The sequence below is a fragment of the Lissotriton helveticus genome, chromosome 6 (assembly GCF_964261635.1).
Source record: "Lissotriton helveticus chromosome 6, aLisHel1.1, whole genome shotgun sequence".
Lineage (NCBI taxonomy): Eukaryota > Metazoa > Chordata > Amphibia > Caudata > Salamandridae > Lissotriton > Lissotriton helveticus.
Window position 1 is genome coordinate 1,621,074,216 of NC_136067.1, and position 23,557 is coordinate 1,621,097,772.

The 23,557-nt window shown below is 44.1% G+C and overlaps 1 protein-coding gene across 1 annotated transcript in view; it reads left to right on the top strand.

The window, feature by feature from the left end:
* LOC144761839 (uncharacterized) overlaps nucleotides 1-23,557 on the top strand; it is a 151,081-nt gene that overhangs the window by 20,885 nt on the left and 106,639 nt on the right. The window contains exon 2 of the mRNA XM_078647066.1: nucleotides 869-983. Within this exon, the coding sequence (XP_078503192.1) occupies nucleotides 878-983 (106 nt within the window). The 5' untranslated portion in view covers nucleotides 869-877. The remainder of the gene's footprint in view (nucleotides 1-868; nucleotides 984-23,557) is intronic.

Genomic DNA, 23,557 nt, shown 5'->3' on the forward strand with positions numbered 1-23,557 from the left:
CAATTTCAAGGGGGCAAAGGTGTCAAAATGACACCCTGTTGCACCCCTGAAATTGTGATGTGCACCCATGTTGCGCATGTTGCCCCAAGGGAATGTGTGTGTGTAACCTGAAACCATGAAACATGCACTTTAGTGCATTTTTCAAGGTTTTTGCAAAATACCGACCAGAGTAATTTCTCTGTACTTTGCAGCCACAAATAGCGAATTCGCAATTTGTAAGGGGTACATGCATTGCATTTAAGGAATCACAAATTGCAATACCTCAATGCAATCACAATTTAAGAAATCACAATAAATTGCGATTTATTAAATTGCGAGTGCCTGACACGTTAATGCATCGCAATAGGCCTTTTTGCGGGCGCAAACGGACGATTTTTGCAAATTGCACTGTTTGCGCTCATAAAAACCGTTGATGCATGTGCCTGATTATTCCTTATGGCTGATTAGATCCATGCCGATTATAAGGAGGAATGCTGAAACGGCAAATTTTTAATATGTGATGTTATGCTGTATCTTTTAATGTGGCCTGGCGTGGGGGGTATGCACGGGGGGTGAGCGGGGGGGGGGGAGCGTATGGGGTTTTATTGTTTGTATGTGTACATTGTTTTATATATGTGTCTAAACAATGATAAAGATTTGTACCTATCTACCTTACCTAACTAAAGTTTTTAATGTAAAATTGCTATCCTGCCCTACGTTTTGGGTTGAAACTTTGTTTCTCCCAGTGTGCTTTTTTTGTAGTTCAATGTTGAGTAACTATAATTCACAGATTTTCAAATATTTGAGTCATACTGTTGTTAATGATGTCAGCGAAAAGAAATACAGTCAATGCATGACAATTATAGCATGTTTTTGTTTTTTGATTTAGCATCTTATAATGGCTCAGCACGATTGGGGGAAGATTTTTCTAATTTTTCTGTCCCTTGCTGTCTACATTGTTACGGTGGCCTTTAATGCAGGAGCCGGGTCAGGTGCATTCAAAGGTAAGACACCTATGCAGAAGCAAACCTTCTTAACGTCTCAGGAAATGCATTAAACACCTTTCTTGTGAGCATTCATTCAGTATGCCTTTCTTATCTCCAGGGTGTGAGGATACCATCCAGGAATTCATTTTAGTGTGTGAAATTTGAGTTAAAAATGTTTATGAAGTTAGCCATCCTAAATTAACCCATTGGTAAATTATACGCTGTGTATTCCATACTGAGGAAGTGGAAAAGAAAAAGGCAAACAGTAGTTGCACTTGAGTTCAGAAAGCAAAAGTTTAAAGGAACAAGCTAACATAGGGGCCGATTAGGATTGCGTTTTTTCCGCATCCTCCGGGCCGGCGGAAGTGTCCGCCGGCCCGCAGGATGCGGAAAAACCGCTGCGGAGCCTTCAAAGACCCCCCGCCAGATTAGGATGGCTGGGGGGTCAGGAAGTCCGTCTGCTGCTTTTCCGCCGCGAGCGCCTTCCGACCGCGGCGGAAAAGCTCTAACATGGCTGGCGGTGTCTATCAGACACCGCCAGGCATATTAGGATGGTGTTACAAACATGCTTTTCCGCGGCGGCTTTTCCGCAGTGGAAAAGCATACGGAGTTTCACTTCGCGGGCCCGTTAAGGGCCCCCTGGGTGGTGGGGGGTACCTATGGTACCCCCCTGCATTTGCGTGCACACAGCAGCAGGCACTGCGCGGGCCTGCCGCTTTGTGCATGCAAATGCGATGCATGCATTTTTAACCGTGCGGCGGGTACAGCTTGAAGCTGCACCCGCCGCAATGTTAAAGATAGAGGATGTGACCGCCACCCTGGCGGTCACATCCTAATCTGCTCGGAGGGAACGCCGCAGCCCCTGCGGACGTTCCCTCCTCCTCAGGGGTCGCGGACGGACTCAAGTCCGTCCGCGATCCTAATCGGCCCCATAATGTGAACTAGTGTGCGCAATCCTGTAAATGTTTATGCTCAATGTGTGATGCCTTTTGTAGTCTGGTCTGCCCTGTTCCCATGATGCACTGGGCCAGGGACAGACTAATTTGCATACAGCCAGGTTCTGAAACTGGGATGGTGCAATGAGCTAAAAAACGGTGTTGGATCTAGCCCTGATCTCTTGACTGGGTGAGAGTACTCTGCTTAATTCAGAGACTCTGTCCATCACCACCTCTTGTTGTAAACAATGTGTGATGCCAGGCCTTAGAATAACAAGATTAGTGCTTCATTTGTTAAGGATTGTGCTAGGACACAAACCTTTCTTAAAGCACTGCCAAATGACAGGCTTGCCAAATACCATGGTTGTCTAGTGTTGTCAAAACACCATGCATATTTCTTCCTCCACCCACACTTCATATCTGCTTATCTCATTCTTGGAGTCTCTTCTTCCTTTATCATTGCTTTCGCCTTTTCTCACAATTTTTATATAATTTATTTTTCCTTCTTATTCCTACCTTTTCTGCTTTTCTCTTTCATGCTCTGAGTCAAAGTCTGATGACTAAAGTAAGTCTTGGTTCCTGGATGACTGCAGGGGGCCGTAGGTAAAGGTCTATAGCTTGCACAGTGAAAACGTTATAGATATGTATGTCACTTAACAGTAACCACTTTCACATATTGAGACCACAACCATATCTCCAAAAATACATATAGATTTTATTTTTCAAAACAATTTAATCAATATATATTTTAGTTTTTGCTCATTATATAAAAACCTATTTCATTCTATTCCATATAATCAAATGTGCGGAGAACATAATAATCTGTTGATGAGTGAGTACATTAGACGCATAGTTGATGGGGGGGCAATGCGGTAGATGTGAACAGGGGGGCACTACCTGCAAAACTTAAGAATTGATTTACATTAGTACACAAAAGATAAGCCAAAGCAGTGTAGGCCCTACCGTTGCACAAGTGTATCATACTAAATATCATCAGTGATCCCACACTCAACTTTTCATTGCCCCACTGCCTAGAAGGCACAACTATTCAATTTATACCACAACAATTAGAAATGGAGCGTCCACTATATTGTTTTGTTTCCGGCCCAAATTCAGGCAATCCAATATTAACAACTATAACAATGATGAACAAGAAGTGAGATTCAATTATCAGGAGTCTCAAGAGTGCATCCAGTATCCAACTTTTATTAATCTGTCAAGACATGACATTTTCCAGTCAGCCCATCAAACACGTTTCGTCCTCTATGGACTTCATCAGGGTTGTGCTTTCCAAACCTGTGTCACTTTTAAGTAGAAGAAGTATAACCTCCTGTTTCTGTGTCTTCATGAGTAATAAATCCCTTTTCTGGTGGAGAAGTACCCCCTAAATCATCTTCCTCCTTTGTGTGTCAGGGCTCGAGTGTCACGGAAAACTGCCCAGTCCGCCCTCAAGAATGATGGCCCTATTGACCTGCACGCCCAACCTATTTGTTGCTCTTTGAGAATCCTCAGTTATTTGTTCCTGTCATGTCTGGACAGTCCTGGCCTCTGGAATGTAGAAGGAATCAGACTACCCTGAAGGATTAGCCATGAGCGCTTAAGCCTGACCATGTCTTAGGACAACGTCTTAGAATCATTCACAGGATCTTGCCAGGGGCACACCGTGCGACTTTCAGTCCTCCATATCACTCGAGGCAACTTCCCACTGTAACAATCTCTCTCTCCTCTTCACAGTCAACCAATCTTCCATGGACATTCTTTCTCTATAAGACTTCAGCCATCTACCTGGGCAAACATTCTCTTACACAGGCAGCTGTCCCTCCCTATGAAATGAGCAGACCACACCCACCTTCTTGTTGGTAGAAGATCCCACTGTGTTATCCCACCCCTAGTTCGTTGTGCACAGTTTTTCAACATAGGTTTACTTAGGTGGAAAACCAAGAGCAAGCACCCACCACACATTTGTTTTCATAATAACAACAAAGGTATTCTTAACCCCTTCCATGCTCATGACAGAACGGTTCCGTCATCAGCGTCGGTGCTCCGGTGCTGATGATGGAACATTTCCGTCATGAGCCAATACGGTTTTAAACCCTTCAGCACTGCAGCGAAATTCGCGCAGCACTGAAGGGGTTAATGCTGCCCTTGCATCTTTTACTCACCCTGAAGCGAGTGGCCCCTACTGGTTTAACAAATTGCTAGATGGCTTAGATAATGATCACTGTATAAGTGATCCCTTTAGAGTTATTGCAGGTCCTACCTTTCCTCTTCTATATTGGCAATATTTACAGATGAGTTTGTGGCCTGGTGAAGCAGCCTTAAAAATGATTTTATGCTTCTGTGAAGCCAAGTATTCTGCATTTGTGTGTGTGTGTGTGTGTGTGTGTTTTTTAATTCAGCGGTAACCCTAAATATTGCAAGCAGATTGTTTGTAAATTGCCAGAATATGGATTTGTGCTGTAATACCTAAAGCCACCCATAATAGCATGTGCGTAAAAGTTGGCCAGTGCAGCCTTTATGATGCTATATGAGGCACAGACATTATTTTCATTTTTGCAGTGTGGTGGAATTAGTCTACATGGGATTATGGACTTTACTGCCATTTCTTGCCCTTTGGGTGTCTGACTGTTGGTGTCCTCGTTGTCTTACTTTGGGATGGGTTGTCTTGCCGGGATGGTTTTTTTTGTCGTATTTTAGTTGCTTCAGAATGAGCTCTGTGCATGTGTGATATGGATGACAGGGATGAAATGGAGACATATGAGAAGCGTGTAATCTGGAAGCCACATGTGATACAGTGGCATTGGTGATATGGAGAGGCACCATCATATTCTTTGGTGCAAATGTATTTCAGCTGTACATCTTCCTACAGTCGGATGGTGTGGTCAATCATCTGCACTATGAAAAAAGTATGTGCACTGTCACTTGCAGTCATGTTTATGAATGTTATTTGCTTGTATGTGAGTAGAAGTTGTTATATTTTTACCACCTACCCATAAATGCTAATGGGAGGTAGACTTGGCTCTGGTAGTAATGATCTGTCAGATAGAATATATGATGTTACAACGCATGCTTTTACAACGCAGTCTTTACATCGCAACTACCATTACATTGCATGATTTTACAACGCATGCCATTACAACGCATTTTCAAAAACTACCATTACAACGCATTCCATTACAACGCATCCCATTGCAATGCATACCATTACAACACATAATACTTTTAGGGTAAGTGTTGGATAGTGTAGGGGAAAACATTACTATTCCCATTCCAGTGAGTGCAACAGTAGGGAAAGTGTTGGATAGTGTAGGGGTGAAAATTACTATTCCCATGTACCCCAAAACCCATACCCACCCTAATACTAAAATAAATCTCCATTACTTACCTTATAATGTGTTGTAATGGCATGCGTTGTAATGGTATGTGTTGTAATGGCAAGCATTGTAGTGACTTGCGCTGTAAAGGCAATTACGTTGTAACAGGTGCGGTTTAAAGGTAGGTCGTTGTAATGACTGTGTTGTAATGGATGTTTCCCGTCAGATATGGTATTATGCTAAACCCACAATAGTCTTTTTAGGTGTCGACTAGTGGCAGCTTTAGCAGTCTACCAACCCCATGTAAAAAAATACATAAAATATATACATGCATAGAAGGTCTTTGGGTTAGCCTCCTCCAAGTAGCTAGTCACTCTGTTTCACATTGATCAGTGCACTCTCTGCTGGCTTAATACTGTTTCTCAGTGGGTTGTGCTTTGCATCAAAATCTGGTATGGCTATGCCAAGAAGGAGCCTCCTTAGGGCATCAGGACTCATACCACCCTTGGCAAACACTGTTTCGTTTGCATTATCTGCTAGGCTGCACTGTAGGCTTTGGTCATTACCATCCCCATGCATTATTGCCTTGCCACTGAAGACTGCTGGCATTGCCATTTTGCTAGATCTGTGCTGCAAACGTCCCGATTTGACCATCTCTTCAGATCCGCCACTATGGCAATGCTACTTGGGCAATGATTCAAGAGGTGCAGAATCTGCAGTTAGAAGTATCCATCAGGAAAAAAGATACTGACCTTTGGTAGCAGTCTATCTGGTGGATAATCTGTCTGCCTCAATGTATCTTCTCACCAATCTCTTTCACCTCACCACACAGAAGAATTGTAATACATATGTCACTGAATAAATATTCCAAGTGAGTTTTGTTACAGGAATTTCTATCAATATCTTCGGCCTTGTTGCTGCATCTATGAGCATTGAAAAAGATGCGGAACTGGTATCTAGGCCATAGATAGGGTGGAAACCAACTGGGCTTTGTGCTCCAGGTCCTCACCAAACCTGGTAAATAAAGCCACTCAACTGAGATGTTCATACATTTGCTGATCTGGAAGCCCTGAGAGAGGGGAGAGGCACTGGTGATAAAAATGTAGACACAAAAAGTTCGCCTGGCTGAAAAGAGCCCAGATGCAACTCAGAGCGCATGTAGCTTGCAAATTCAAGATGGCCACAGTTGTGCACATCATCCATCCAGGACTCTCGAGCTTGACTGCACAGGCCCTAAGTAGTGTTTCCAGTGACCGCAATGGGATCAGCACAACAAACTTCAAGTGTATCTCAGAAGGAGAGCAGCGTTACTCCTTGAAGAGCAAACATGCGGGAGAAACCCAGGAGACACTGCTTTGAGCTGCAGCCTGGGGAAGAGAAGGGACCTGACTTGTGAAAATAGTCTTTACCATGCGGTCGGAACCACACAATGTAATTACCACGCATCCATTACCATGCAATGCCTTTACCATTCATTGCCTTTACCACAAATATGCTTTTGCCATCCATGCCTTTACAATGCAAGGTAAGTATAATTATTGTAAATGTATCTATGTGTGTATATACACATATATATATATATATAACATTTATGGGTTGGGGTGGATAGGAGTATTGGGTGGTAAGGGTGTTTTAGGGTTTAGGAGTGGGTAAGATTATTGGGTGGTAAGGTTTTTTTTTAGGGTTTAGGGTGGGCGGGGTATAGAGGGTAAGGGTGATTTTAGGGTTTAGGGGCAGGTAAGGGTAGTGGGTGGTAAGTCTTTAGGGTTTAGGGGTCGGTAGGGGTATGGGTTGGTAAAGGTCCCCCCAGTTTGAAAAAAAAGGTATATATATATATATATATATATATATATATATATATATATATATATATATATATATATATATATATCCCGAATGGCACCACTCCTCCAAGGCACACAAACAGGTACGGACCATTCAGGGGGCGATGATAGTGAATGATGTGCTTTATTTAATAAGCATGACTCCAGCAACCTAGTCAATCATGGCCAGTGCCCCAGCATAACGCGTTTCGACAGAATAAATCTGTCTTGTTCACATAACGCGTTCCAAACCAGTTAAGTCAATAAATAGTGGAAGTGATCAAACAACATAGGCAGAAACATAGCACCTTTATGGAATTCAAAAACCTGGACACATGATAAATGAGCATAGAAAACATACTGCGCACTGAGTTAAAATAACTGAAAGTTATTACATCCAATGTGGAATTAGAGTTTAAAAAATATTTCATTTGTTGATAAATAAATACTGCAAGATAAAACAATATTCAAATGCCACATTGTAAAACAGGGAGAACACAATTAATGTTTCCTTAGAAGCACATATTTCAAAATACATGGTATTAATCCCATATAAAATTGCATCCGTGGAGAATCTCCTGCTAACATTATGCAATGTAATGCATGTAAACTAAACTCTTGTGCAAAATACGCAGCAGTCCTAAAGATATAAGTCAAGTCCAAAGGTAACGAGCCTACTGGTGCTAGCTGCCTCTTAAAGCCAAAGTGCAGACAAGTGAAAGTGCAAATGTGCTATGTATGAAAACTCATGAATACTAAAAATAATTTCAGCGGAACATGTCCACCTGAGCCCCGGGGGAGCCCTGAAATGTAAAAATTCAGCAATTAAGTTAGCTAGCAGCATCGAAAAAAAAGGGGGGATTGGTTATAATGGGCAAGTGCCCATAATATACCAAGATAATGATTACCCAACAATGAAAAATCTGTCCAGTCTAGAGCGCAAAATAGTAAACCAAAAAATGGTATTCAAAATTCCTATATCCATTAGATCCAAAAGATACACAGTGGAAAAAGAAACAGTACCCAAAAGGAAATCTAACAAGTGTAATGCATCTAATGGGACAAGAGGAATAAATAGCATAGAACCTATTTAAAACTGGTTCAAAAGAAGCTTATAGATATAGAAGCAGAAGATGTGATATCAAGAACCAACATGTTCTCAAATATAAATATATTCATAGAAAGTTTTGCAGATCCTCCCCCATGTTGAGCCCATTGGGTATGCTAGTGTCGAGTTCGAGGATGAACTTGCTTTCAAGTTGTCTTAACTGGCGCTCTCTATTGCCTCCACGAACGGAAGCTCCAGGCGGTGCAGAGCTAAGAGCCTGTGATATTCTCTGGTAATACCATCTTGCTGTTCCAAGACGTCTCCCTTTTCGCCCTAGATAAACAACGAGAATTCAAAGATGTAACCGCCTATCTGCTGAGAGAAATTATACCCAACAGCTGATGGTACCTTTTTTGCCTTCACTTCACCCTCAATTGACTCACCATTATTTAACATTAAAGATGTCTGTGTCGCGCCAGGCCTGGATACAACCTCCGCAACATCAGAAACAAACACAGGACGGCTTGATCACACAGAGACCACTAATGAATTACAGGTTTCCCAAACTTCCAAATCACGCATAGGAGAGCAACTCTGATGATTGCTGGAGAAAGAGGCTCATCCTCCATTATTCGATGAAAACCGACCGCCCGTGGGGTATCTCACCCAGGCGTATCAGAGTATTGATCATGGTGACCGAGTGTTTGCCATCCATCTCCTGGTATGGCTCCCATAGATTTCAGCTGGGCAAGGGTGTTTGAGACCCTACCAGGTTTAACAGTGGTAGCCCAAATGTTTTACGTGACTGCAGATTCTCAATGTGGTTATTAGATAATTTATTATTGGATGGCCACCTTCATTTAGACCAATTGTTCTCCTTTTAAAGGAACATTGTCCTTGGGCCTACTAGTTTAATAAACATGCAAAGACGACCTCTACCGGTATGCATATCCTATTCTGCTGCCGTGCACCAGGTCGCAAAATGTGGTGTCTATCTCCCACCTCCACAATTTCTCAGCGTGCTGCAACCAATCCTACATCTCTAAAAGCTTGCCATTTATCAAGGCAGGATTCTAAGCATTTGACATCCCAAACAACATTTCCCCAGAATTTAAAGGCACAGAGACGTCAATGATGATCAGAAGCCACCAAGATCACCTGCGGCATGCCCCAAGGATCATCCCTCAGCCCGACCCTTTTTAATGTCTGCATGACACCGCTTCCCAACATCGTCAGATCGCACGACGTCAACATCGTCTCATACGCCGACGACACCCAGCTGATCCTCTCCCTTACCAAGGACACCGCCACCGACAAAACTAACTTCCACAAAGGAATGAAGGCCGTCGCAGAATGGATGAAGAACAGTCGCCTGAAACTGAACTCGGACAAGATGGGGGTCCTCCTCCTCTGCTCCACCCTCTCCGCCGGGGACGACTCCTGGTGGCTGGCCACGCTGGGGGCTGTGCCGACACCCACCAACCACGCACGTAACCTGGGGTTCATCCTGGACTCATCACTGTCAATGACGCAGCAAGTCAATGCTGTCTCCTCCTCCTGCTTCAACACCCTCCGCAAGCTTGGCAAGATCTACCGATGGATCCTCACCACACCAGAAGGACGGTCACCGAGGCCTTTGTCAGCAGCAGGCTGGACTACGGCAATGCCCTCTAAGCGGGAACCACGGCCAAACTCCGGAAAAGACTTCAACGCATACAGAACGCCTCCGCACACCTCGTCCTCTACATCCCCCGCCACAGCCACATCACTGCCCACCTGAGAGACCTGCACTGGCTCCCCATCAACAAGAGAATTACCTCCAAGCTCCTCACCTACGCTCACAAAGCACTCCACAACGCCGGACCAGCATACCTCAACAAACAACTCACCTTCTACACGCCCTCTCCACCGTTCCACGCATCCACCGAAGGACCACCGGCGGCAGATCATTCTCCCACCTCGCCGCCAAGACATCGAACACCCTCCCCATCCACCTGCGACAGACCCAGGACCTGCTGACCTTCAGGAGACTTCTCAAGACCTGGCTTTTCGAGCAGTAGCAGCACCCGCTTCCCCACCTTAGCGCCTTGAGACCCTCACTGGTGAGTAGTGCGCTCTACAAATGTTTGATTGATTGATTGATGCTACTGAGGCATGCCACAACCTCCTTTCAAAACACACGTAACTACGGCATTCCAAATAAGGGAAAAGGTATGTGGTTGGCTGCATCCTCTCAAACGTGCATGGTTATTAGTTTTACCAAACAATAACATCTGTATTTGAGTGTAGTAGCTACAGGCCCTCATTATGAGCTGGCCTTAAAATTTCAATATTTACAATAACTCCAAATCCTGTACATATATGTATCAGTAGTATTAAGTAGTGAAATAAAAATCACATCCTCTGGATATATTTCAGCAGGTCATAACTGCGGATATTACTTGGAAGGGAGTGATGCCCGGTAAATACGTGAACATGCTGATTTTGATGTAGTAAAGACTAAAATCTGCCTATTATTCCCTATAATCGGGGAAAGACTCCTAATTGAGTGGTATTTTTGTTACACAACAAATTGTAACTCAGTGGAATTCGATTTTATTTGGAGGTATAAATGTTGCACCAATTACTTATAATTAGAGCCTCTAGTCACATTTTATATTGTACCAGCCTGAAGCTTGGACGAATCCTCACCTCATTAAGTTACATAATTTTATTCCTAAACAGCTTTCTCAATATGGCCTAGATCAGTCAGCCATTGAGCCTGGAGACATTTCATACTACATGGTTGTTTTTGTTGTACAGAGGTTTGTAGATCATGGATACCACTTTGTATGCAAAGATTAATTTAACACTTTATACTTTATGGGCTAGGTGTCCTGTGCCTCATTCTTAAGACCCACAAATGTTTTAGGGCATGGTGCAGATGCAGGTAACGAAAGACTCAGTATCTGCCATCTCATATTCAATTTTCGTAGGTGAAATGCTTTTAGACTCTTCGGTCTGCAAACACATAGAATCCCATCTCCTGAATCCTGTTCTGAGAAAGGTCTGCATTCCCAGAATGGGTCTCTAAGCACAACATTTGACAACTGTCACAAAACCTACATTGCCTTGCCGCCTAAAGAAGTCTTTATGGGAGCACTTAAAAATTAACATTTACCACCTTCAGTAATGAATTTAGTGATGTTAAGTTTCTTAAAGGAAATAAACTGTCCATTGTTCTCTTGAATTACGACAATGAAATTTTTGCTAAAACATTAGTTCAAACACTTGCCTCTCTTTGTGATAGCCAAAATGGTTTTATACGTGCACAAAGGGCATGTACGTATGTGTGGCTGGGATTTTGTATCATTGTGAAACTAAACTTAATAATTAAGGCTTGATTGTAGTAGGTTTTGGCACAATTTATTGGGATTGGATTTAAATAACAAATTGTATAAAAGATCAATTGCAGTATGGAGGACAATAAACAGATGTGTTGCTATCCCTAGAAAGATGGTCAGGGAAGCCAAGGTGCAGGACGATGAACTCACAGGACATGCACATTACACATACTTAAACACATTGACACTTTTATATTTTACCTGGCTGATGGTGAGCAGACAGATGGCTCGATGCGGCCTTTAGACCATGGTGGTGATACTTCTGGTCAGTGAGGTGTTTTGAAGCTAGCTTTAAGGGTGGCTTGTTTGGAAATTATATTGAGCTCTCTGTGGAGGGGGGGCAGGGGGAACGGGGTTTCAGGGTACAAAGTAGGGAAAAATAGCACAAGTGGGAACTGGGAGCAGATGCGCATTAGCAGATTGCAGTGATCAAGTTGAGGTGTGACGGGTGAAAGTCCAGGCCTTAAATTGATTTGAAGATTAGGATAAAGATGTCATGCTGGTCTTTGCCATTGGCTGCGATTCAAACACCCCAAAGGCAGGAGGGAGAGATTTTTTTTAAGTGAAAGGGAGAAGAATTTTGGTTGAAAAGCTGATATCATTGTCAATGGGAGAGAATGCATACTTGTTGAGTTCCATGATCAAGCTGTTGCAGTAATCTAGATTACTTATGACAGGTGTACAAAGGAGATTTGTAGTGGATTGGAAAGGGAGGTGATGCTGGATTTTTCTAATGCTTGGGAGCTGATGCTCTGTCCCTATCCTGTGGAAGAGATGATTCCTCAATTGTGAATCAATATCCTCAATAATCATTCCCTTGTTTCTCCTTGTGGAGGATGGAATGATGGTCTCTGAGATGGGAAAGAGATGAGAAGGGTGTTGGAGTTTTTCGATTTTACAGCATTAAGTAGAAGAAAGTCCATGGTGGTGTAGTAGCAGATAGTTAGAATACAGGTAAGTGAAAGGTAGAGATGTAGGAATTTGCCTTTATGGTGAAAGAGGGTAAAGAGAAGATTTGTGCGTCATCCACATATATGTGTACAATAATGGAAGAATAAAAGAAATGTTGCATTTGTTTCTTCTAAGGGGGTGAGTAGTGACATATGGTATACTGCAGTGGAGATGAGGGTATTTGAATATTACTGGTCAGTCATTCAATTTAAAGCTAAGTTGACCACAAACCTTTTTCATATATCTTTGAGTATTTGATGGATGTGTAGCTCCCAGAAATCCAAGTGTGGATCATGGAGTATAATTTTGAGGTAAAATAAATTTAAAGTTTGCAACGTTTAGTAGCTTACTGCTTACTGAGTTTCCTGACCATCCAAGGAGAGAAAATGGACAAAACAGAGAAACAGTTGGTCATGATGGTGGGAGAGGGACTAGTCCAGAGTAATGGAAAATGAGATGAAGTGATAAAGAAGGACCCTTCATGAATTACATAAAAAAGAAATTAGTGAATGGTTTGACTGATGGAGATGAATTCCCAGAAGCGAAGAAGTTTCTGTTTTATGTTTGCATGCGAGAAAACTTCTGAAGAGGACTCCGATTGTACCACTTCTAGTCGTAAGAAACTGAATAAAACTGTGATGGTGATTCAATTCAAAAACTTTATTCGGTATGTAAACAACCATAAAAGTAGTTGACAATAAAATAATAATACATGATTACACCAAGAGTAAAAATAAGAGCACTTCCAAATAGCTTTATCAATAACATTAGCAAAAGTACATGACAAAATATTTGGAGGACTTCCGTCCAGTAGCCATAAATTTCATCATGACATCATAAAACAATACTTTTATGTGTATTGATTGCTTCGGTGATAAAAAAGTGCAACCGTAAAGGCATCCTTAGCGTTCTATGGTTTACAGGAGCATGAGCCAATGATTCTGATTTTATCACACAAATAAAATAAAAATTAAAAGTGTGCTGTGCATGTGCCAGTAGTGGCGGTAAAAACTGTAGGTCAACCACCTTTGTCGCTCACGGAAGTTATTGGGAAATCATGGTTTAAGTTAGCTTTGGATTTCCTTACCCCCGGGCATATCTTGTGAAAAATATGTTTGGATTTAGGCGAAATATCAATATATACTATTACTTGTATTTACCGTTTAAAATCACTAAAAGATTGAGAGGCTGCCTGCAAAATTACGTCTATGTGGTTAGGTATTGGAGGACTGGGTTGTGTGCGCACGAGTGCAGTAAAGTATCCCATATAAAGAAGTTAAGCGAAATATAAATAACTATGACAGGTGATTTTGTTTGAAGAGAATTGAACAAAAAGCTGGCGAGTGGCTTATCTCAGAGTGAAGTAGGTTGTTGAGTGTAGCAGTGTGGCCGTCATGCACATTTTTGAGTGCAATTATTCAACAGCTTCACTAGTGCAGAGGGTGTGACAGATACGTGTAGTCGGAGAGCAGTAATGTTAAGGTAAGAGATAAAGGTTTTAATAAGGTTGGATTGAAAATGAGATTCCGGTAGTAGTATGATTATGTTTTAGGTGAGCAGTGTTGAGGGCAAAAAGCAGAGGTTTTTAAGATTTCATGACTTTAACATTTTTTCCAGCGGTGCATCTGGATCGCACTTTAGGTTTTAATGCTTCAATACCAAGACAGATCCAGGGTAGTGTGCTTGTAATGTCATAGTTCACAAAGGGAAGTGTGATTCTAATGTTAAGTGTATGTTGTGAGGTTACTGAAGGAGTTGGGATCAGGTGAAATAATGAGATTGTTGTGCAGTGTTGTGGTGATTCAGGGATATCTGGAGATGAGTGAATTAGATGATTACTGGGTGGAGGTACTGTGAGGAACAAGCATATGTGGCCAAAGGAGGATAAGCACAAGGAGATTTGAGAGTGGGTGATGTGATGAGAGATCTGTATGCAGTCAAGAGGATTGCTTTGTGATTGAATGGAATATGTAATGTTTAGCGTACGGTCAACAAGCAGTTGTGAGAAGAGTGTTTTTCTTTTGTCGTTCTTTAGTTGAGTAGTCTCTAAATATAACCAGTGGCAAAGGGGTTTAGTTGATCCAGGATGTTGTTCTAGATTCTTGAAAGTCTGGGTGGATGACATATGGTTAGTGTGTGCCTGAAATGGGACAATGATGCTAATGGTCAGTTGTTCAAGTGTCACCACGTTGAAGTATGGACAGGTAGCCCTCAATGATTTGTTTAGAAGAAAGCCTTAGCTGAAGTCTGTTATGCATGATTGAGGTGAGTGTGTGAAAGGCTGGTAATTTAGGATTGCTCTTTAAGTTGAGAGTATGCCTTGAGGCAGAGGCTGTGCAATAGTTCTAGTTGTACGAGTTTGGGGTGAATAAGAGAGTTAGGGGTATTGCATACAGAGTGGCCAGTGTGATCCTGATGTAAATGTTCTAGTAAAAATATTTATCAAAATTAGTGGCTGTAAGAGTTTTGGAGGAGACAGATATGGAATTTTGGAGGACAGTGATTGTAAGGAATGAGTGAATAGAGTGACACAGGTCTGTGGTTTCCATTTTAGAAGCCCTTGACTGTTCATATACACAACATGGCTATGAGTATGCTTTGCCAGTGGAAATGTATTGCTGACATTCCTGAGACTGGAGGAAGGGAACCCAGACACTGAAGTGGGAAAAGTTGAGACACGCCTCCCCCTTATAAATTCGATTAGGTCCTTTCTGATACAGAGGGCTGCTGATGGAACAGTCATTTGACGGGCTTTGGGGTTGTGGAACCGCAGTATCTGTTCTTTCTAGTTCCCAACACACTCTAATTTCAACCTAAATGAAACCTTTTCCAATATTTTGTCACATTGGTCTAGTAGGTCTTCTGTCCACAAGCCTTAAAAACATGCCAATCCGTCAAGTGGTATGTATTTGTTTTGGTAATCATGTATCAGGCTTCCTCAGCTGAAAATAGTTATACTCTGTATTTCAGAAATATAAGATCATCTCCCCGAAGGACAGTTTGTCCGAAATACATTGGTAGTTGATTGACAACAAAGGAGGGCTCTATGTTGCTTTTGAAATAATGTAATATACTTGGAAAACAGTTAAAAAGATTTGTAAACAGTTGCACCACAAATTAAGCATTGGATAACCTTGGATTCACGGATAAATCATTGAAATTGGGCGCAGCCTATCTCCCACAATGAAGTCTGGGACTGCAGTATCTGTTGTCAGGTTGTGAAAGTTCCTTAGAAGGCGAACAGCCCATTGTCTTCCTGAATTACTATCAGATTTAGCTGTTTATAAGTGAAGGTGCAGACTGCTCACACCTCCTTTGTGCGTCTGTTGTGGGTGCTTCAGCCGAGAGCTAATCCCGCTGTAAGGATCATCACTCAAGATAAAGGCTTAGGGGAGCGAGTTAAATTAGGGCGGATGACCCGTTGTTCCGCCAGAGGAACGCGGAGTAGATTAATCCTTCCCCCTGATGGAGGGGCCGACTGACATATTTATAAATCACCGCCAAACTGACACCCGCACTGGACTCCCATGGTGTCTAGTTTTCAGATATATCAGCCATTCAGCATGGTAGCATGGCAAGAAAAATGAAATTTGAATTTACCCCCCACTCTGCCCGTCCGTATCTGAAGTTTGCACCCAGACCAATTTAAATTTCCTCTTGCTTGCCATGGGGATGGGGATGCTCAGTGCACCAGGAATGCAGAAAGACTGTTGGGGCTTCAGAGGCTTTAGGGACCTGGGCTAAACCCAACGGCAGGGCGGGCTGCCGACACTTCATATTTTGTCCTGGGGGCCTCTCACCCCCAAAACATTAACTCCGCACTTCACTTTTGATTTAGTAGGCTTTTTATCCCCTGGGGAGTAGATTAGGAGCATTAGTGACCTTACATCCCAGCACCAACTGTGAATGGGAGAATCTGTGTGAAAACTAAATTAGGAGTCTGTCAAGTGAGCACTCTGCCTGTACTCTGCACGGCCGGTGCCTACCTGCCTGGACTCAACAATTTCTTGGAAATCTATGTGAACATTGTAGGAAAATGCCCCTTTTTGCATGGTTACCCCCTAACGTTTTGCCAGATACATGTTGCCAATTTGACTGAGTGTGCCCTGGGTCCCTGCCAATCAGACTCCCAGGGCCTGTGTTCTTTCCCAATACTGTTCCTTTTTCTCCAGAATTGGCACATCTCTGGGTCACATGCATGCCCCTCGTAAAAGGTACCTCTGGTACCACAGGCCTAGTGACCAGAGAGGGCCTCTGAGGGCTGCAGCATGTATGATGCTAACAACAGAGACCCCTCACCTTTACACCCACACACTGCCAATGCAGGCTGTGTGTTTGGGTGCAGACCAAACTGAAGAATAGAGATGGCATACATTTCTGTGTGCCATAACCACCCACACTGCATGTGGCATGGGTAAGTCACCCCTCTAGCAGATCTTACAACCACAACCATGAAGGTAGGATGCACCATACCACAGGTGAGGCTATAGTTACATGAGCAATATGCCCCAGCAGTGTCTGTGCAATTCACAGACTTTGTAAGTGCAGGGAAGCCATTGTTAGCACAAACTCCACAGCTCCATGATGACTTTACTGAAGACTGAGATGTTTGGTACCAAACTTCTCAGCACTTTAAACCCACACTGATGCAAGCGCTGGATTTAATGTAAAATGCACTCAGAGGGCATCTTAGAGATGCCCCCTGGAAAACGACAAGCCCTGGTGTGGTTCCTGATGGCTACCCACCATGTACCACCTCTGGACAGGTTTCTGGCTCCTGGGTAGGCAGCCTCCGCTCTCGGGGGTTCTGATACAAAAAACATCCTAGGCAGAGGTGACATGCCTGCACCCCAGGATGGGCAGGGTCCAGGAAGGGGAAGCTTCAAGGGCCTGCCGCCTTTGTTAGCTACCCCTGCTGTTATCAGCAACTGGCTCCCACTGGTTCTGATTCCCACTTTGGGCAGGAGAATCAGCAGGAAAACCTAAAGAGAAAGGGAGGTGTGCCCATCTTTGTCAACCCCAGTCCTCAGGTGGGGGCGGTGAAGCGAAGCACACATCTAAGTCCCTCCATCATGAAGATGAGGGGATTCCCCCAACCAGGACGAGGCTTGTGCCCCCTCCTACATGAGGGTGGCATAAGAGGGGGTATAGACACCCCAGGGAAGGGCCCCATTGGTCCCAACCTGTATCCCCCTGTAACTCACCCTAAAAAAAAGAAAGCCTGAAGAACTGTGCTGCAGAGAAGAGGACAACGGCACTGCTTTCGTCCCAGCTCTTCCACCCTGTCTCCTACTTCAGAGACCCTCAGAGCTGGTGAGTCCTGCCGCCAGCAGCCTCCAAGAACCCCAGAGACCAGCCCTGCCTTAAAAAAAGACTCTTGAATCCTGATGACACGGATTGTTCAACAAAGAACCTCCAACTTCAAGGACTCTGGATCCAGGCAGATTCGTGTCCCCAGCACACTTTGCACCTGACACAATGGGTCGATTTCGAGTGACTTGCCTATTCTGTGAAGTTTTCCCGGCAATCCTGTCCCGGTCTGCATCAGTGGCTGACCTCTCCAGGACCCCCTTCCCCCCCTCAACACCTGCAGCCTCTGTTTGAAGGGTCCCCCTGACCTCAACAAGAACCCAATGAGAAAACCTTGACACCAAAAGGCACCACTGTATCCTCTGTCCCCGACTTTGGAGAGCCCATCTAATGGTGCCCAGGTGTCCCCCAGCTATTCAACGTGCCTGCCCAGCCGTTGATCACCTTTGTGCAGCTTCATGGTCCAAGGCTGCAGCTCCTTTCCGAAACCAATGACCTCCATTGGAAAACGTTGAGCTTCAGACGCTGATTTGCGCCCTGCATCCGACCCCTTTGTGCCGCTGGTGTTGTAGCTTTGGTGCTGCATTGTAGCCCCTCCCTGTGCTGACTACAACCCCCAGGGCATTTGCTCTAAAACTGCGGGTACCTACCTGCAAACCGTGCCTCTTCGAGGTACCCCCAGGCTCTTTTGGATAACATTGTGCCCAGTGACCTCTGCATCCAGCAGCCCTAGTGTCACTGCTGGTGCAATACCTACCTGGTCTTGAACCTTGCCCTGTGTTCTCCTAAACCCCCAAAGCCTGGGGAAGTAAGTTGCGTACTTACCTGCAAACTGTTTAAAATTGTTCTCCTCTGAAGGATTGCATTGTAGTTATTTCTATTGCACTGAACTGTCTAACCTTATCACTGCGAAAGCACACCACTGTTCTTAATTGACATCTACAGAAAACATTCTTAATACTGTGAAGTATATAATTGCATTTACAAAACATTACGGCATTCTTGAAAAGTGTTGCTACTTTTAAACCACTGTGAAACTTACCTGCACAGCCTAATGGTCTGAATTCAGTCTTTGGGTGCCCCTTTTTGCATGGTTTCCCCTTGCCAGATACATGATGCCAACTTGACTGAGCAAAGTTCCTGCCAATCAGACTTACAGGACCTATGTTCTTTCCCAAACTGTACCTATTTCTCCACAATGTGCACAGCTCTGGGCCACATGCAAGTCCTTTCTAAACGGTACCACTGTTACCAAGGGCCTTGTGACCAGAGAGGGCCTCTGAGGGCATGCCACCCTCAGAGACACCTCACCTTAACACCCACACACTGCCACTGCAGGCTGCGTGTTTTGGTGCAGACCAAACTATAGAGTTGACACGGCCCACATCCCTGTGTGCAATATCCACCCACAGTGCCTGCAGCATGGGTAAGTTACCCCTCTAGCAGGCATTGCAGCACTAAGGTCAGGGTGCACCATACCACAGGTGAGGGCATAGCTGCTTGAGCAATATGCCCCTACAGTGTCTGTGCCATTCACCGACATTGTAAGTGCAGTGAAGCCATTTAGAGGACATGGGCTGGGAGTTTGTCAGTGTTGGGTTTAATGTAAAATGCACTTAGGGGGCATCTTAGAATACGACCATCCCTGCAGTGGTTCCTCAATGGCTACCCTCCATCTGCCACCTCTCTGAGTCCTGAAACAAAGCACATCCTGTGCAGAGTTGTCATGCCTCTTCCCCCAAGGTGGGCAGGTTCCACGAACTGGAAGCTTCAAAGGCTTGCTTCCTTTGTAAGCTATACAAAGCCTCTGCTACTTTCAGGAGCTGGCTCCCTCCGGTTCTCACCCCCACTTTGGGCAGGAGAATTGGCCGGAAAACCCAGAGAGAAAGGCAGGTGTGCCCACCTTTGCGAAGAGGCGAAGTGAAACACCCATCTTAGATCCTCCATCTTAAAGATGAGGGGACTCCACCAATGTGGACGAGGCATATGCCCCCCCCACTGGAGGGTGGTATAAGGGGTGTGTAGACAACCCAGGGAATGGACCCATTGGTCCCAACCTTCATCCCCCTGTAACACTCCTAAATCTAGGTGTTTAGGGGCACCCCTGAACCTTGCTCCTTAGATACGACAACCTAAGATGAAGAAGAACCAAAGAGCCGTACTGCAGAGAAGATGACAACAACAACTGCTTTGGCCCCATCCCTGCCAACCTGTCCTCTGCTTCAGAGAATCTGCGATCTGAAGCCAGCGAGTTCTGCAACTAAGCAGCCTCCAAGAACCCTGGAGACCTGCCCTGCCTTCGAAAAAGACTCTTGTCTTCCGAGGACATGGATTGTCCAACAAAGACAATCCAACTTCAAGGACTCCCGATCCAGGTGGATCCGTGTACCCAGCTCACTCTGCTCCCGACGAACACGGCCCGAGTTTGAGTAACTCACCTATTCAGTGAAGTTTCCCCGGCGATCCTGACCTCGTCTGCATCAGTAGATAACCTATCCAGGACCCCATCTCCCCCTCGACGCCTGCAGTCCGACTGTGACTGGAACCAGTTGAGAAACCCCTACACCAAAAGACACCCCTGCATTCTTTTCCCCCTGACTTTTGGGAGCCAAGCTGATGGTATCCCCCAGCTATCCAACTTACCTGTCCAACTGTTGGCCACCTTCATCCAACCTCCTGGTCCGAGCCTGCAGCCTCTTTCCGAAACGACGAACTCCGTTGGAAAGCATTAGTTGCCCGACACTGATTTGCACACTAGACCCGGCCACCCCTGTTCTGCTGTTGATGTAGCTAAGGTGCTGTTTTGTGCCACCCTGTGCTCACTTCAACCCCAGGACATTTGCCCTTATACCATGGGTACGCACCCTCAAACCGTGCCACTTCGAGGTACCCCCCGGCTCCATTGGATAACATTGGGCCCAGTGACCTCTGCACTTTGCCGCCCCAGTGTCGCTCCTGGTGCAGTACCTACCTGGTCTTGAACCTTGCCTTGTGTTGTCCTAAACCCCCGAAGCCTGAGAAAAGTTTAGGTACTTACCAGCAAACTATTTAACATTGTTTTCCTTCATAGATTTGCATTGTAGTTCTATCGCATTGAACTGTCAAACTGTATCACTGCAAAATCATACAACTGTACTTGATTGACATCAACTGAAAACATTCTTAATACTGTAAAGTATATAACTGCATTTACAAAACATTACTGCATTCTTGAAAAGTATTGCTACTTTTAAACCACTGTGAAACTTACCTGCAGTAAATGATTCTTAGTTCGAGAAATAAAACAACAAAGTAACAACTTTTTGTACAACCCATCGGTCTGGATTCAGTCTTTGAGTGGGAGACATCATTTCTTGCCTGAGCGTATATAATAAATGTTTAACACTACTCTCTGATAATCCTAGCTGCTCAGCCCAGTTACCACTAAATTGAGAGTAAGGTATTATCTACTTTAACCTCTTCCATACATTTGGGGAATCACTGGACTCTGTGCACACTATACCTCTTTTTGGTACAGTATATCCAGCTTCCTGCAAACATCCACACCCAAATTAAAATGCAAGTGCAAGCTAAAGCCTTTAGAGCCCTCACATTCTAAAGACATTCCTGACAATATACAATCCATATGATGCAAGTAAGAAAAACAGAACTCCTGAGGAGCTCTTGATAGTAAAGGTCCTCAGTGCAACATGCAGACTGGTCATCACATCAGCCTAAGTACAGTACTAAACCATCACCATCAATGAATCCACCAAAAGAAGCAGAACGTTCTCCAAGACAATCAAGAACTGTATCCCTCCTGCCAGATTCACCTATTCCTCACTCCACAGAAAAGTGCAATGCCATCAACCTCTTCTTCAGTGAAAATAATGCAGAAGATCCAAAAGCACATTGACGGACCTAAAGCTACTTCATCTCATGAAGGACCTGGCTTGGTAGTTCAATTTGGACTGTTTCCATTGGAGCAGGGTCAGAACAGATTGTCATATGGTAGGTCCAAACTAAGATGGCATGGTGTGCAAAATAATGTATTGGGATGCGGTCTGAGTAATTACCAGTGGCTGAGATTAATTCAGCATTCTATCAGTCACAGTTGTATATACTTTAGTGTTGTCCTAAATACTGTGGGCATACAAAAACATGAATAGCTGGCTAACTGATTAGTAGTTGAAATGGACTGTCCCACTGTTGTATGCTGTGCTAGGTGGAAGTGAAATGTGAATGCCACAAAAACGAATCAGTAGCTGAAGTAGGCTGACACTGCTGCCCGAGCAGAAGGCACCTGAAAAGCCCTGAGGCAGCAGCAGACACAAACAAACATGGAAAAAGTCAATATCTCTTGCCTATGCAAGACCTATTGGTTTTGCCAGTCTTTTAGCCAAATTGATCAGCGGCGTGGCAGCTGTGCAACATGGCTAAAAGTTAGTGCAATGGCATAGAATGGCATTGGATAGAGTGGCATTGAGAACAGTGACATGGAGTGGAGTAGTGTAGAGTAGGGTAGAGTGTCATGGAGTAGAGAGATGTAGAGTAGAGTGCAGTGCCCTAGAGTAGAGTGACATTGAGTAGAGTGGAGTGGTGTAGAATGGAGTGGAGTGGCATAGAGTAGAGTGGGTAGAGAATGAAGTGGTAGAGTATAGTGGCATAGATTGGAGTGGAGTTGAATGAATGGAGTGGAGTAACGTAGAGTGGAGTGGTTAAAGTGGAGTGGTGTAGACTACAGTGGAGTAGTGTTGTGCGGAGAGGTGTAGAGTAGAGTGGCATAGACTTGTGTAGCGTTAAATGGAGTGGTATGCAGTAGAGTGGCATAGAGTAGAGTGGAGTGCTGTAGAGTAGAATGGCATACAGCTGTGTAAAGTAAAGTAGAATTGCATAGATGGGGCATACAGTGAAGTGGCATAGAGTAGAGTGGAATGGAGTGGTGTAGAGTGGCGTGGTGTAGAATGGAGTGGCGTGGAGAATAGTAGAATGGGGTAGAGGAGTGGTGTAGAGTGGTATAGAGTGGTGTGGTGTAGAGTAGAGTGGCACGGAGTGACGTTGTCTGGAGTGGTGTACAGTGCAGTAAAATTCAATTGTGTGGCGTGGTGTTGAATGGAGTGGCGTAGAGTGGAGTGGCATAAAGTGGAGTGGCATAGAGTAGTACAATTGTGGGTGTAAGTAACTCAAACAAGGAACCAAAATTAAAATGAGTGCAAAGGTATGAGGCATGAAAGGAATGAATCTCTGAAAGGCAACGATGATAGGTGTACAGTGGCGGCAAGCCTTATGAGGGTGTGATCTGTTGTTAGTGTGGAATTTTACATTGTAACGGCTTAAACCAAACCACATAGAATAGCAAAGGATGATCTAATAGTAGAGATTTTGGGTAAGAAGGATCAACTTATAGGGCAGTACATTTGGAATGGGTTGGAGTTTTCTTGGGGGAGAGAATGCAGTTCTAGTTTGCACCTTAGTCTGTTCAGGCTAAGTTGATTTCAGTTAATCAAGTTCTGGAAATATGTACTTTTATTGTTCTATACTGTTCAGACGTTATGATTTTCCATGGTGGATCAGTTGCTTCTTTCTTGGCTGTTGCACCAGCACTATGCTCTTCCTTCTAGGCACTTTATGCTTTGATGGACTGTACCTCCATCTTTTGCTGCTTTTGAGATCTTCTTGTTTAGAGCCTAACGGCTTACATAATTTCCGCTTGCAATGGACACTTGCCAAATTCTAGCTTCTATTTAAGAAACTGCACAAGGCACCTCATCTCAGCTCACCACTCCCCACATTAGTGAGGATTCCTAGTAATCATTGACTTCATTCTTGGGACTGTTCTCTAACACTTT